Below are 16,980 nucleotides of genomic sequence, written 5' to 3'. Positions count from 1 at the left end.
CGGGCTCAGTGTCCTGTTGTTAGATTGCCTTGGTATTGCAGTATTAACTGTATTCTCCTTTAAAACACTCATATTAATGGGACAATTTAACGTGAAACGAACGAGGGACAATATAGGTTTAACATTACGCCCAACCCCTATTCAGGGAACACGGGCAACAAAAGTGTCCCCTTAATAGGGGTTCTACTGTATTCTGAATGAAATCAATGTTTACATTCATAATAATACTACTACGCTGCTACTACTCAAAACAGCTATAATTATGAGACTTACAGTACTTATTGTAAATGCAAGGAATTGCTCATCAGAACCTTATGTTCGTGCACTTTGAGACGGGCAATCAATCATAATTAAACAATGCATTAAGTAATGTTTATACTAAATGTAAATGCATGATAAATATACCCATTAGTTTAATGTGCCCACTAGAAAAGGAAAGAAAGAACACCAGAATGTGGTGTAAATCAAGGTAATTTAGAATTACGGTCTCTATTACGGCACGCATTAATGTGATTGGTTCATTCGCTCTAAAACCATGGATAAACAACATTTTAGGAAAAAAAGTCACAGATGTTGCGAATATGAAAAATAAAAAAATTATTGTTTAAAATCGCCCTACAGTGAACCACCTCTATTAAGGGACCATCTTTACTGAACCATCGTTCTACCTGAAGTGATATACTTTGTTTTATATATACACATTATTATTTAAAAAAAATCAATCGTATATCATTCATTTGATTGTTATGTGTAATTTAGATTAATGTTTTTATTATATAAAAGTGGGATGAACCCACAAAAGACAATCAAAAACGAGTTTTTCAGTCGTTGTATTCCCGTAAAAAGATCAATTAGTAGAAACTTCTTTTAAACTATGTTCTCACTTGGACGTAAGGAAAGTGCGTACGTAAATGAGTTGACCAATCACAAGCGACAGTTTGGAATTGGTCAAATTACTTGAGTCCTAGTGGGAACCAACTTTGTCATGGATGTCTCTTCGTCCGTGATACAACGAAGAGGCAATTTTACACACGCGTTGATATGATGATGAAAATAGTACGCGCGCGTCGACTTCTTGTTTCGTTTGATGCGCTATGAATGAAAGCATAATGATACGAACCTGTAAAAAGAACTCCTGCATGAGTAACCGGGTCCATTTATAATGTAAATCCCAGTGTTTTGCCGGATGGCTAATATCTGAGCAATGAAGTATCAGTGATAATGCCTTCGCTTTATCGACACTGCAACAAAAAATATTACTTACATTATACATAACGTAATGATACGTATAACATGTAACATGTATACGACCAATTGTATTTGGTTACGTTTCTTAACAATACAAGTCTGCATTTCAAAGTTGTAATGTTCTATTAAAATGTATCAATGTAGGTTATTATGTCGAAATACGAACGAAATACAAAACAACATGTTTTATGTACAAGCAATGAACACTGCGTGCAACGTATTTATACCGATGCATTCCCTAACTATTTCTAAATTAATCACGCATAAAGGCCAATTTACACAGACGAGCGGCAACGGTAATACAAATATAGAATCTATGTTATTTCTTTTAATTACCATTTACACACAACGCGGAGTTTTTGCCCAGGATAGATACAGATTCTACGTGGGACAAGCTACGCGGTTTTCATCCCGTCTGTGTAAATTTGCCTTTACGATCACAGTGCGATCATAAAGTAAAGAAGATATATATATATATATATATATAGAGATGCGCTCGACGCTAAATGAATCTCATTATAATTATTCTTACGTCCAGACAGAACATCAACCATGACGATAAATTTATCGCGCTGTTGGCTTCCCATAGTTTACACCATCAAAACTAATGCGAGTCGTGCAAATATATGCCCTTGTAATATTAACACTTATAACTCACCATTCGCCAGGAACTCCAATCCAACTTTTAATTTGTTTGATTTGTTGAAAATGAAACGACATGTCGGTTGCAAGGACCATTTCGATCACCAGACGACGTAGTTCCCTAAAGATAACCAAAAGTTAATTATAATCTCTTCTGCAGTCCCTGCGGTTTTCAATAAACTCACTAATAACATTCTCCTACTATTAATAGCACACTGAACAATTACATGTAGGGCTTGAGGTGTATTATGTTTAAATGGTAAAGCACCTTCCAAGCACTATGTTCTAGGTTCAAATCATAGGAGTCATGGTTTGTTAACATAACATAACTCCTTAATCTTGGTTCCCACTAGGACGAACGTAAGAACGTAAGCGCAACGCAAATCACATGTGATGGATTATTGGAACTGTCGCTTGTCATTGGTCAACTTGCTTGCGTTGCGTCTACGTCCTCTTGTGTTTGCGTCCACGTGGGAACCGTTAATCTTTGAGGTTTCGTTAATGTACATATGACGTTACCTGGGAGCATGAGGTTAACAGTTGTTCACAACTAATTTGTTCGTCAAGGTTAAAAAGGGGATTTTTAAAAGGCTCATAATTTATAACGAAAACATGCGGTACTGAATCCATCTAAACGATATACGTATGGTCATGCTGTTCTCCCGAGAAGGTTTGGTTTTATCAAAGTGAGATAATTTTCTAAGCCAAATGTATGACAATTTAAAATGTCATTTTACAATGTTTAGATTTATCAAATTTTCTAACCACTGGCACCCTCCCTATTTCAAAATCCTGGACTGAACTCACGGAGTAACATTATAAAAGGCCTATAAAAACCAGAAACACTGACGCATCAATAAAGACGGTTACAGATCAGTTCATACCACAGTTATTAACAACTAATCTAAAATGTCATTCTCAAAATAACGTATTATTCACTATGTAAACATAATCATTATGGTTTAATTACGAATAGCCGATATCAAATATAGCCCTCGGCACTGGGGAAATCAGTTAACCGACATTACTAGAACACCGGCGGGAAGAACGCTAAAAGAGTGTATAACGTGGAAGCTGGCAGTTAACAATTTATCACAATATATCATTCATGTCTCGATGTTAGGCTTACAATGTACTTTGTTCGTAATATTTATTAACTTTACGGTTAAATGACAATGTAAAATTTCTATTAGATTATTATTATGTAATATTAGATTATTTGACAGGTATAAGATACCTGATGCCTGATCTGAAAACTATATTATTATAGTATTACTATATTTAATTAGAACATTTTCTTTGGACACGCCTATTAAGGTTTTCTTGTAACAACAAGATGCTCTACATAAACAAAGTATATAGGATTTAATTTAGAATTTAATTTTATTGACAAATGTTTATGAAATGTTTAAAATGTATATGAGGGGTAGCTGACTCATTTGAGTTATTGTGAATTGTATTTTGTTTAAGCTGCCCCTGCCCAGCATTTTTCCATCTCTTTTTAAAAATATATATTTAAATTGTATTGATTTTATGCTGGTCGAATAGATAAACGAAACGAAGGAGTGGAGTGGGTTTGTTTTATTCCTGCATGACGTGCATGATTTGAACTAGGATCCTGGAATAGGTAGCCCAGTGTCTTAACCGCTAAGCTACAATTTGATACGCGGTAACACATTATTACTGTCATTAGAACTGGGCCTGATAATATTATCACCCAGAAAACATAAAATTAACATTGGTGGAATGTCTTACGCCGTCATTTGGCCAGAGTAACTACCGGAGGATAATGTGTGTGTTTGTCATGAAAAACATAAACATTGGCGGAGAAGGGAAGATTACCTGACATAGAATAAATATTTATTAAAGAAGACAGTAAGACTGTAATAATAACAACTAACGTTACCTGAAATCTTCCCTTGATAGATTTACTAGAATATTTTTATCTTCGTCTCGTAAAATTCGGAATGTACTGCTAATATGGTGGTTTTCTAAGACTGCTCGATCATTGTACAATAACGCTACATTTGTACTGAAATTAGAAAACAGAAAAGGAAAATGTATTGTAAGAATAACACAAATGGAGTGAAAAGATTATAAGTAATAACTACAGTAGAAACTGAAGTTAAGGGAACACTTTGGCTCTGTTCGGACGTAAAATCAGTAACTTTACATGTGTAATCAGTGATCGTTCGGACGATGAACAATTTACACGTGTAAACTTAACAAAAAATACCCAGCAGGGTCATGTTTCATGCATCTCTTTATCTTGCGGTTAATCAGCTTGCGGTTTAAGGTGTAATTGAAAAATCCACCTCATAAGGTGGATTTTTGAAACAGCAAGTTTATCTCAAAAACACCACTCGCGACCATTACACGTGTAAATTTGTTCGGTCCGAACAGGCTCTTTTAGAACCCAAAAAGACGCCTCTTTTAAGTGATCATAATTTTTAATTGTGATTATCATTTTAATCTATATATGATTCAAATATTCAGAAACATTCACAACGTTGCTTGCTATGCACAATGCATCTTACCCGAGTAAATAATAACTTACCCGGGTAATAAATAATAACTTACCCGGGTAAATAAATTACTTACCCGGGTAAATAGATAACTTACCCGGGTAAATAATAACTTACCCGGGTAAATAATAACTTACCCGGGTAAATAAATAACTTACCCGGGTAAATAATTAACATACCCGTGTAAATAACTAACTTATACGGGTAAAGCTCTGTCTACACTACACTACATAACTAGTTTGACAAAAAAAGTGTGATGTGCCCGAATATGGTAGTGATATGGCCAAATATCACTAAGCCTGAACGGACCCACGACACTAGGAGAAGTGTAGATACAGTACCAAAATAACATTATGCATAGAAAATGTCAGTATGATTATCACTTGAATCATATAACCTACATAGAAATTTACACAACCTCGCTTGCTATGCACGATTTATCTTCACTGTGTAAATATAATTACCGGAAATCAACGATATTATATAACACCTAAATAAATTCCTGTCATTTGATTGGACGATTGTGGGTCACATGGCGTGCAATAGTACGCACTATTAAACGATCGTTTAATAGTACTTTTTTAAACATTTTGTGTACGAAAATAAAGAAGAAGAATACAAAAATTACATTGAAATACAACAGCGCCACCTGTCGTCCTGCCTCTGTTTGTAAACACCACCGCGAGATATGCAAAAGCAGCAGATTTTTGTGTACGATTTGGAGATAAATATGTACTAATTTCATTCAAAAAGGCATTTAAATTAGCTTTAGATCGTTTTTAGGATTTTGATTACTTAATGGGGACATCCCTACAAGACGTGGAATCGTTGGAAAAACCATAATTAGTCAAGATAAGTTCCAATTGTCTGTCGAAGTTTTGCCTTTCAGCCAATCTAGTACTACTACACCAGGTCTAGCCTAGCTAGGCCTGTTAGTATTAGGCTAGGCCTAGCCTAGGCGTTTTAGCCTTGCTAAGCATAGGATTATTTGGTTGTTTGTTGACATAATTAACACTAAAGTAGGTGTGTTTATAAAATCCATATAAATATAACATTAACATTTAATATTATAATATTACTGTTTTAATCAATCTGAATGAAATGTAGGCCTCTTGTTGGCTAGGGCTACCTTATATTTGATTCAAATGACAGGAATCTATTTAGATGTTATATAAAACAAATAATGAATGTTTAATATTCGTGTAATGGTACAAATAATGGCATTTGGTGAATGATGAAAGGTTACATCAACTCGGCGTTGCCTCGTTGATATAACCTTTCATCATTCACCTCATGCCATTATTTGTACCATTACACTCATAAACATTCATTATTTGTATAATAACTAGCTGACATTTAAACATAAGGTTACATTCATTATGCAATTAATAATTCACTTTACACATTACAGAATTGAATTGAAGTAATAACTGGCTTTATAAATCAAACAACAAATGGGCGGCTTAGGAGTTTATTAAAATTGGCTGACAAATAATTTGCAATATCATGATGACACTTGTTAGTATTCTGGGTTGTAGAAGGCGATTCGAATTTGGAAAAAAAATAAACATCTTGGCATACATGGCGTTTCATACGTTTAATAATCAAATAATAAACAAAAACAATCCCTTTACTCTAATGAGAACGAAAATATGGTTCAAATCAGGGAATAGTGTAACTGTGTTGGTAATTTAAGTATTCTAGTTACACATCACAACCATGAGGACAACAATACCTTGTATTTGCATGAAATGCGTTTGAAGTACCCGTGTGTTCATAATCATGTATTAATGCTGCCAGTAACGCTGATAGAATCTCCAAATCACTCAACCAATGCTAAAACAGAAAAGATAAAACACAAATATTGTAAAATACGACGATTAAATGAATGTGTTTCCTAAACACAAGCTGTGTTCACACGCACTGGATTAACGGAACGGGTTTAAGCTGATCTGAATCATCAGACGTAATGTACCTCCGATATAACTCCGATATGTTTCAGAGCTACACCCGATACACCATACCACCAGGGAGGTATAAAAATAATTATTATTTTTATACCTCCCTAATGCCACCATACGTGTTAACGCAGAGCTACCGAGTTAAACCAACTGATTGACAGAGATAGAGAAAAGAGCGTGTAAACATAGATTTTCTTTAATATTGCAAGGAAAGGCCATGATTGATGATAATACGTTGTTTGTGACAGGACAAGCCTATAGCACGTGATTAGATGAATATTATTATTATCATAATAGTCGACTGTTTCTATACACTGAATACATCAATATTCATGAAAACGCTGAAATAACATTTTTATTAGAAACCGAAACGAATTAATTTATTAATAATAAATACATCGTTACTATATTAATTACCGTAGGCTAGCCTACGCTGCAACAAAATAGCAAAGTAAAAGGTGACTAACAACATTAAGAACAGAAATTGTTTTTTATTTATTGGAATTTAATATCGAATTTCCCGGAATGTTTACTACGTTTTTATAATGGTAAATTTTCACAGTCATGAACTTTTTGCTATAAAGCATAACAAGAACATTATTTGCACGTAGCATGTCAGTGACATCACGAAAATACATGAAGTTGACGCGCGCGTACAAAAACCGTTCAGATGCCAAAGTATCATAGTCTAAACGCGCACGCCAGCGTTTTCGTCTCTTTGTTACGTTTTAAATAAAATAAAGCATTACCACAATTCCCATTTTTACAATAATGTGATGAACAGTTTGGAGTACGTCTGCCGCGTGAACATGGTTGTGATACGGGTTCCTATACCTCTGATAGCCTGCTTCCATGACGTCAAGAAATGCGTGTAAAGCAGACGACGGTATCTGCAAACAAAAAGAAAATTAAATAATAAAACAGTGCAATGCATGTATAAAGACATAAACAGTAACACATGTGTGCCAACGATTGTAGTCAGCAGACAAGAAACAGAATGCCGTTTAGTGTCGCTAGACATAATACCGTGCGAGAATCGGGCGCTTTCTTAAGGTTCGAAACACTGGAGCGAATACACACATCGTGTTTATGAATACGTTTGAAAAAAATAGAGATGAACCAAGACGATGCGGAGAAGAAAGAAAGGATGGGCGTATGAAGAATTGAGGAAAGTCATTGATCGACTGATGATGATGAGTTAAAGCATAAATAAATTCCATTTGCACATGGTTTAGTACAGTATAAACTTTTCGTTCAGCACTAGATTATCACTAATAAACCTCTATAAAGATAAACTGTAACTTATGACGTAATGACGTTATTAAAAGAACAAACACAGAATGCCGCAACTGACGATCACGACGAAAATAACTAACTCTAAATCGATAATTTCCTATATATGTTTTACTCAATCATCACGGCACACGGTACACACAGTCCACGGGGATAATTATAATTAACATATAAAATATCGCAAACATCTTTAATCATCAGTTTAAAGAACAGAGCCAATATGCCTGAAACTAAACGTAATTCATTAAATAAATGAAATTCCGTTCCGATTTATCACTCGTTCTGTAAGATAATAAATGATGATTAATAAAGTAAGATTGCAAAAGAATAAAATAAATGGTTTACATGGTGATTAATACGAATAGAATCAGTTTAAGATTTTAAAAACATCTCATGAATTACGAAAAAGTCGAGTCGCTCGATATATTATCTAGCACATCCGCAATCTAGATATTCTCATGCAAAGTTGTACTTGTAATTGATCTTGCTGCAATACTCTTCATTTATATATGCGAACTTAAAGGGTGACTCCGGGTGTTTAAGCCCGAAATAAAAAAAAATTCTATCATTAGGCCTATACAATAATTCGCAAACATCATATTAATAACGCTCAATTTTCCAAAAAGCGGCGATGCACAACGAGCGTTGTGTGAAATAAGTAAAACATAGGAAATTTACTGATTTTTTTGAGAAATCATTAACATTCTATGATCGCTCTTTCGATTTCTTTCAATGCCATCAGAAAAAAAGTGGTATGAGCTTATATCTACCTACCCATTACCCAACAATCAAATTCGAAGCATGCAGTTGCCCTTTAATATTTACCGTGAAATCACTAAAAGAAGCTCACAAAGGCTTCTTATCGAAAAGAAGCCAATCTCGAAAAGAAGCCCTTCCTTGGTTATATTTGGAAAAGTAATCTCGAAAAGAAGCTCATCTCGAAATGAGGCCCCCGGGCTTCTTTTCAAAGTATGTATGGGCTTACTTTCGAAATAGTACTATAAAACTGTATAACGAATGCATAGTCCATGTTAACATGGATGTCAGGGGAACAGAAATAAACAATAACAAACACTGCTTGCTAGTTAGTTGGGTCATGCAAATACTGTATCGTGTATAACATTTATTTTAGAGTTTATTGTCTTCCAAATAGTGCTTTGATTGATTTGATTGAGCACTTTAGTGGATAAGTGCGCTGTATAAATCTTATTATTATTATTATTATTATTATTATTATTATATTATAAATCTTATTATTATTATCTAATTCTATCTTATTCGTCTGCTTCATCGGCAAAATATGTAAAATCGAGAGAAATTCTAAACTTCAACCAAGATGTCTTAAAATTTATAATATTTTAGTAGCAATTCACAAAATGTACAGCATTCATTTCGAAAGGAATCCGTCTCTTTAGTTTCAAAAGAAGGTCATCTCCAATAGAAGCCCATATCGAAAAGAAGCAACGAGTCCTAAAAAAGAAGCACATAGCCATGGGCTTCTTTTCGGTATTTGGTTTTATCCTTCCCACAGTACTCGCAGCTTTATTTTAACCAATGCAATTATATTCTCTTCTGTATTATCGTATTGTATTCGTCACTAGAACATTTTAATTAGGGCATATAAATACTCTTAAAAAATAAATTAATGTCAAAGATAAGTGGATCTAAACTGAGTTTCTTCATTCATTAAATATCATTGTATATTATGTATGGCGTATACATGAATATAAACACTATACCATAGGCCGCATACAATTGGTATACAATAGGATCGATCATATCATCCATTTATATACCACCAGCTAAATTCATAAATAAATTATAGAATTTAGATGCAGAAGCAGGGAGAAGTATGTTTTATAACATTTTAAAAATGAATTGTCAAATTATTGGTATAATTGGTATACAATAGTATCGATCATATCATCCATTTATATACCACCAGCTAAATTCATAAATAAATTATAGAATTTAGATGCAGAAGCAGGGAGAAGTATGTTTTATAACATTTTAAAAATGAATTGTCAAATTATTGGTATAATTGGTATACAATAGTATCGATCATATCATCCATTTATATACCACCAGCTAAATTCATAAATAAATTATAGAATTTAGATGCAGAAGCAGGGAGAAGTATGTTTTATAACATTTTAAAAATGAATTGTCAAATTACTATTTTCGTAAAAAAGCAATCGAACCACGTTCTGAGCGATAGGTCACAAGTTTAATCGCCAACGGTCAAATTAATTTTGAATCTCCACATAGCATAACAGTTTCATCGTTTGACAGTGAATAACAGACATCATAATCATCAACATCTAACCGTGCTAGAGTTTAAAAGTAATGATCAACGTGTGTCTCGCTCTCCCTCAAGAATCAAGTACACCCTTTCATCTGTAGCAGGTATTCCGGAATCATTCAAATTATCATTATCATTATTATCATCTCCTTACCTTTTGTGTGACCGTTAATATCCATAATTTACCATTCGGCAAATAACATTCTTCTCTCTTTAATATTAATTTGACCAGGGAAGTTTCACTCTTCCCTGATTTGACTTGACATAATTGGTGGTTTTCAATATAATTATGAATTAATTGTAAAATGGTTCTTACCTTGAATTTATTAATTAGATCGTATCTGGTAAATAACTCATACGTGGTATATTTCAGGGCATGATTTTCGGTTTCGTCATTCAAGGCAAACACATCAAAATTCCAGTCATCTACAGTCTGAAAATTCAACATCATATAGTGTTATCTTAAGACATATATTTTAACACGCGCGTTCAAATGCTGATAATTGATTGTACAGCTCTTTTACAAGCGTGTTTAAACGCTGATAATAACGGGATTTATACTCGCGTGTTTAAATGCTGATGATTGTACGGTTGTTTTACGCGCGCGTTCGAACGGTGATAGTAACTGTACGGGTTTTGTACGCGCGCGTTCAAAAACTGATTAGTGCGGCTTTTACACGCGCGCGTTCAACGCTGATAACTATAATAGTACGGCTTCTGTAAGTCGTACATTTGATGCCGCTACAGTTACAGCCGCTCAATGAATTACTGTAATTCATTCATTTCATAATCTGTGTATTCATTACATAATACGTAAGATGATTACTTGCCATTTAGTCAATATTTTAACACAAAATGCAACTGCATTATCCATCAAGATTCTAATGTCATTCTCAGAAAATAATTTAACACTATCCTTGGTTTATGCAAAGGTTTCATCAAACTCAGAAAGGTTATTGAAACAAACCATGGATAACTTTTTTTCTGTTCTTCATTATTCTATGAGGATGCCGAGTGGAACAAACGAGGGCATTATGGGTTGTAAGGCTACGGCAAACCTCTATTCAAAATATGCTTCAATTACTCTACCTATCCATAGAAACACGTCATCAGTCATCCATTAAAACGTGACGTGCCTTAAAATAGTTTAATTGCACTGCGGAACATAATTACCAAGAATAACATAAAAATAATCATTTGTATTCATAATCGAATACTACGTTATTCACAATATTGTAAATGAGAAAGTTATGCATCTCACATCGTTAATTTGATAGAAGCAATTAAAAACAAAAACAGGACTGAAAATATTTGGCATTAGGGAGCTTTCGATGCCCGACGGCCAAACTACAATTGTTTTTAATATGTTACTGTTTAGAAGCTCTATTCAGGGTATATTAATTAAGGGGACACTTTTCTAGAAGCTGAGCTTAATTTGATGTCCTATCTTTTGCTTTACAATTTGCGAAATTTAGAGGGGGCCCTATGTAGGTTTGCTTAATTTAAGCTCCCTTTCCACAACTTAATCACGATCTTAATTTTTGTATGAACACAATTTATTTTTTATTGATATCAGAGCGTAATTCTTCGTGATATCATCGCTATGGCAAACCAACAACTAGCCAACAACTGTTGTTGAAATAAATCAGTTGATTTAGCAATCGATTGATTTTAAATCGGGGGCGATCAATCGAGCAAGCATCGATCCAGTCAAACCGGCGCGCCTATATAATAATATCAAGCTTTTATAATCAATACGATTTTATTATCGATTGGCCTACTGAAGTTAACCTTATAATAATGATTTCGAACATTATAATTCAATCTGTCTAAACGTATGCATGCTATTGGATAAACCTGTTGTGAGGAGACTAGATACAATGTGTATAGGATGTGTACGAATTCTAAACAGTCACATATCTCACAATTCTATTCCTAAAAGCAATGTATTTCGTATTGAATTTCCAATTTCTATTTCATTAAGGAGATTGATGTTCGTATAATATTTTCGTTTCGTCTTTTACATCAAAACGCACTTCGCTATATAGTTCCACACGAATAATTCCATTAATTCGCAATTGATTCTATCTCCTAGTTCACACCCATGAGACCATGCATTATTTACACAAACGCAAGTTAATAAAAACAATGTTCGAATCTGAACACGAATTTCCAAGTATAGACACCCATACTGCTGTACATAACGACAAGGCGATTCATTTTTCTCGATTCATTGGGCCGACTGTGCAAACATCTGAAATGCGTCATAAATTTTCTAATGACGCGTTTTAACTTGGAATAATTAGTTAATATAGATTTTGCCGTTGGAATTCTAACTATTTCTATGGGACTTTATGACTCATATACATTAGAAATTAAAAGAGATTGAAATTGTTACGAGCGCAAACGTTACGATCTGCACAGGAACACGGATTATGTGCCAAAAGAGTGTCATGGTTTAACGCTTGTCAAATATGCCATTATTGAACCAAGGCATCTAACAATAGGACACTAAGCTCCCTTCCCAAGATAGGAACTCATAACAGTCTTTTGATCTTTATGCATGGTTGCGACAAATACCAACATTACTGCATTGTACAAATTCTCTGTAGAATTCATATTCTGTAAAATTACTAGTTATATAAGTATGTGTATAAGATGTGACGGAATAATTGAATTGATTTACAAAAGTGGCTTCAATTGAGTCGTCTGTGAAGCCGAATGTCATTGACGCGATGATCTGAACTCCACGAATTACGCTTTTAATACCTTTTACGCGTGCGCACCTATTGAGCGCATAGACACTTTAGAATGGTTTATTGGAAAGAATGTAATAGTACTTTTATATAGTAATACATTATGTTGTAAGGACCATTTCTGGGTCTGGATACGGGTATTTGAAATGATGAGTAGGTCTACGCAAATTCCAAAATCAATCAATCAATCGTTTGTATGTCCACCAGTCGACGTTTCGATTTTTTGTATTATACGTATGAAACGCCACGTGTGCCACAATATTTATCATTTTACCAATATTAAGTTGAAATACAGTCAAGAGAACCTAGACTACTTGTATGAAAAGTCATATTGTTTACCTTGAATCTAATAGACAAAGATGGGGCGTAAGACACGCCTGCTAAACCTGATGCCCGCCGAAACATTCTGTGGAGGCAAACACCGTACAATTTCAAATACATTGATATTACATCATTGAATAAACTTTTCTACTAACCAAATGACCTTGTTTTTAAAATCATATCCACTAATAACATAAGGAGGAGTCATTTCTAAATTCCTTCTCAGCACTTGATTGCATTTATGCGAGGTTGTTAATGTAATTGTCTTAAAAGTTCGTTAACATTATTAACACAAACATTAGCAATTATATATCACACGTATGTCTTTATGTAAAGCTATATATACTGTATATAATATTGAATCATTACAATTTTGCATTTTATTGATACTTGATAGCTCGAAGTTTAAGAAGAAAGCCAATATTTATATTTACAATCATGCGATAATTAAGCAAATACAAACATATTGGCAATTATATTTTATGTAAAGCTATTTAACATTGAATATATTACAATTTTGCATTTTATTGATACTCGATAGCTCGAAGCTATGTTTAAGAAGAAAGCCAATATTTATATTTACAATCATGCGATAATTAGGCCTAAGCAAATACAAACATATTGGCAATTATATTTTATGTAAAGCTATTTAACATTGAATATATTACAATTTAGCATTGGCATTCAATAGCTCAGAGCTATGTTAATTTATTGTAAAGAGAGCCAATAAATTATGTTTACAATATTATTCGATAATTACGAATCAAACGGAATTTTAAAACTTTCATTAAATGCAAAAACGCAATTATATATATAATTTTCTCTAATTTTCTACAAGTGCAGTTATTTTTTTAGGTAAAGATGACAGTATTAACAAGACGACTTTAAAAAATGTGTTTATACCTATCGAGGAACATGCCAGTGCGTAGGGCTTGGACGATGCTCTTAAAACGAGGCTTCTCATCCGTTGGACCACGTGATCTGACATTAGGACGACAGAACGTTGACGTTAACCAATCACGTACTTGATCTGGGATTTCTTCTGCAGGAACTTCTGATAAACAATCTTCGTCATTATTTAGATATAGTCCCATTCTGAAATGATTAATACATTAAGTTGAAATGAAATGATGAAATTATCATATATTTTTATTTATTTATGGCCGACGTCTGTCGCGAAGAACAATGTCAATTAGTCATACAGTACATGCACATGGAGAAATAACTTATTTCTCCATGATCTGTATGATAAATGGAGTAATAGGCTTGTCCTAAAAGTCTCTACCTATTTGTCCTGTTCATGTTTGTCCATCAGTCGGCATTTATATTGTTGTATGGAAAACACATGATGAGAAATGAGTTTCTGAGCTCAAGTATTAGACGTATGAAACGTCATATGTGCCAAAATATTTATCTTTTTACTATAAATATTAAGTAGAAACACGTCAGTCTAGGACCTACAGAGTAGGCCCTGACTATCTATCCTCTATCCTTGACTCAGGCTTTGTGTAAAGGGAAGTATATTATTTGGTGTCTAAATAGAGGTGTGATTTTTATACCGATACTGAACCAACTCCTGAAAGTAACAATGTGATATATCTACCGAACATTGAATTCTATGAATATCATTTTTTCTACCGAAAATAAACAATATGCTGTGTCGTGTTTGCTTACGACAAACTTTCTCCTACATACATAGGCTACTGTTTATGTAACCGATTCTCGTACGGTGTCATGTCTACTAGTCTTCTAATGAATGGGAAGCTAAATAACTATTCAACCTAACAGCCGGATTGCAGAATATAATACTTTTGAAAAAAAAAGAAGAAATAGTGTATGGTTCGGTTAATAATGGCCTATTATGGAGCATTAACAGCTTCTATTCCGTCTATCATTGTACTGTACTATATAGGTATATTATCATAACTGCCTGCTGTACATCTTCTAACATTACGGTTTAATTGGCTTGTATTTGCAATGTTGTGTGACCTTAGAACAATCATTCATATTTTACATTAACATGACAATATGTTTCATTATAACGTAGTATATTGTAGCCATCTATGAAATAATGAGCTAATTATACATACAAGGTCGATACAGGGATTCGTGATATGTATTTATGTTGTAAGCTCTTGTAATGAACAGAGATTTACATGAATTTAGACAATGGAGTTTTTTTTAATCACGTTCAACGACTACTGTATAAGGCACTGTACGCGTCTCAACTCTTCTACCAGTAATGTTATTGACTTTCATCCTCGCACTGGGTATCCTTTAGCAACATGTCACAGTTATCTTCATTCTCATTGTCATCATCATCAACATCAAAACGCTCGTTATCATAAAATCGTATCATTATTACCGTAGCATTATAATCGATTACATGATCATCAACAACCTTATGAGGATAATGATCATCCTCATTATAATCATCATCATCACTACCATCATCAGATCATTCTCATTATCATCACTGTCATTATCAACATCGTTATTGATATCAATATTAAATCTATTTTATTTAGAACACAATTTTCCATCCAATTCAAAGACCATTTATTAACCATTGATTAGTTTTCGATAATTAGTCATAAGATCATAATCGTAATCATTATCATCATATCATCACCACAGTATCCTCATTATCAATCGTCGTCGAAAGTTTATCCTTCAATATACAGATAATAGACAATAGCTAACATGAAAAAAATAACAATGAGGTTTTAAAATACAAATGCCACCCAATCTAATATAATCATGCATCTTATTATCTATATTGTAGGTTAAGAATTCATTTTTTCATTCAATCTATTCTGTCATTGACCGTTTAATGCCGATGAAATGAAATAATACTAATTAGAAGAGCATGTTTGGTGAAGATGTGACACCGACCGTCGTTCAGGTTGTTGATAACGTATTAAACTTTTATTCACGTCAAACTGATTGTATTGCCTCGACGTTATTTACAAGCACAACCATCTTCAATTCTATTTCATTCTACATGCCTTACAATTTTAATGACGCCGCGACGATATACACGCTTGACGCGCGAATTTAAAGACTGATAAGAATGAAACGGCATTTGTACGCGCGCGTTCAAACAGTGGTAATGATGATGATACGGATTATGAACGCGCGCGTGTCAACCTGTGTTTCCTAGTGGTGTCACTAATCCATATAGGTTACATCGTGGATTAACGAATATTCATTAATCTACAGTTACATTAAGCCTAAATTATTATCATTTTTTAAACTTATAACTCGTCTTTTATATTACATTTGTTGACTATAGCATGATGCTTACAGTCACTGTACACTCACATCACATGCATGCGTCTAACATTCATATTCGCGCTCTAAGTCTATTGTCTTTTTTTCAATACGACAGCCGTCAACACCTCATTATGCGCCATACTGCATTAACGTCAGTTTATTTTGAATCGCTATGCAGTTATATATAAATCAGCCTTTTGCAACCTCGTTTGAACTTAAAAAGTATTTGAAGTCAATAACATTAAGGTGATGATATTATGCACTATTATTAACAACATTTGTTCCTTCCATTTCTCTTAATGGATTAACTACGTGGTAATATTCGTATGAGCAGTCAAATCCACAAACAAAAATTAAAGGTAATGAAAGAAGTAAGGATGTTATTTTTGAATCTTAATCTTTCGTATAGTCATTTGCTTTCAGCATTTGAAAGATATCGGTGTTGCTGCATTTTAAAAATATAATTAACTTGAATAGGAGATAAAAATGCATCAACCATATGTCTTGAATTGGTGATCATAATGGCTTTGTGTGGAAAGGTTTTAAAGCAACCCAATGGACTGGAATGACATTTTTCTCGTTTACAAAGAACGCAAGAAAAGGAAATACGCGCAACGCAAGTAATTTGACCAATTACAAGCAACAGTTCAGCAGAC

The 16,980-nt window shown here is 33.7% G+C and overlaps 1 protein-coding gene across 1 annotated transcript in view; it reads right to left on the bottom strand.

Moving 5' to 3' along the window:
• Nucleotides 1-16,980, bottom strand: part of LOC144842345 (dual specificity calcium/calmodulin-dependent 3',5'-cyclic nucleotide phosphodiesterase 1A-like) — a 36,167-nt gene that overhangs the window by 3,133 nt on the left and 16,054 nt on the right. The window contains exons 4-11 of the mRNA XM_078698819.1: nt 13,952-14,143; nt 13,067-13,133; nt 10,288-10,404; nt 7,126-7,266; nt 6,151-6,251; nt 3,797-3,922; nt 1,907-2,011; nt 1,121-1,241 (exon numbers count right to left, since the gene is read on the bottom strand). Coding sequence (XP_078554945.1) covers nt 1,121-1,241; nt 1,907-2,011; nt 3,797-3,922; nt 6,151-6,251; nt 7,126-7,266; nt 10,288-10,404; nt 13,067-13,133; nt 13,952-14,143 — 970 coding nt within the window. The remainder of the gene's footprint in view (nt 1-1,120; nt 1,242-1,906; nt 2,012-3,796; nt 3,923-6,150; nt 6,252-7,125; nt 7,267-10,287; nt 10,405-13,066; nt 13,134-13,951; nt 14,144-16,980) is intronic.

The sequence above is a fragment of the Antedon bifida genome, chromosome 1, assembly GCF_963402885.1.
Source record: "Antedon bifida chromosome 1, ecAntBifi1.1, whole genome shotgun sequence".
Classification (NCBI taxonomy): domain Eukaryota; kingdom Metazoa; phylum Echinodermata; class Crinoidea; order Comatulida; family Antedonidae; genus Antedon; species Antedon bifida.
This window is presented reverse-complemented; position numbering and strand designations above follow the sequence as displayed.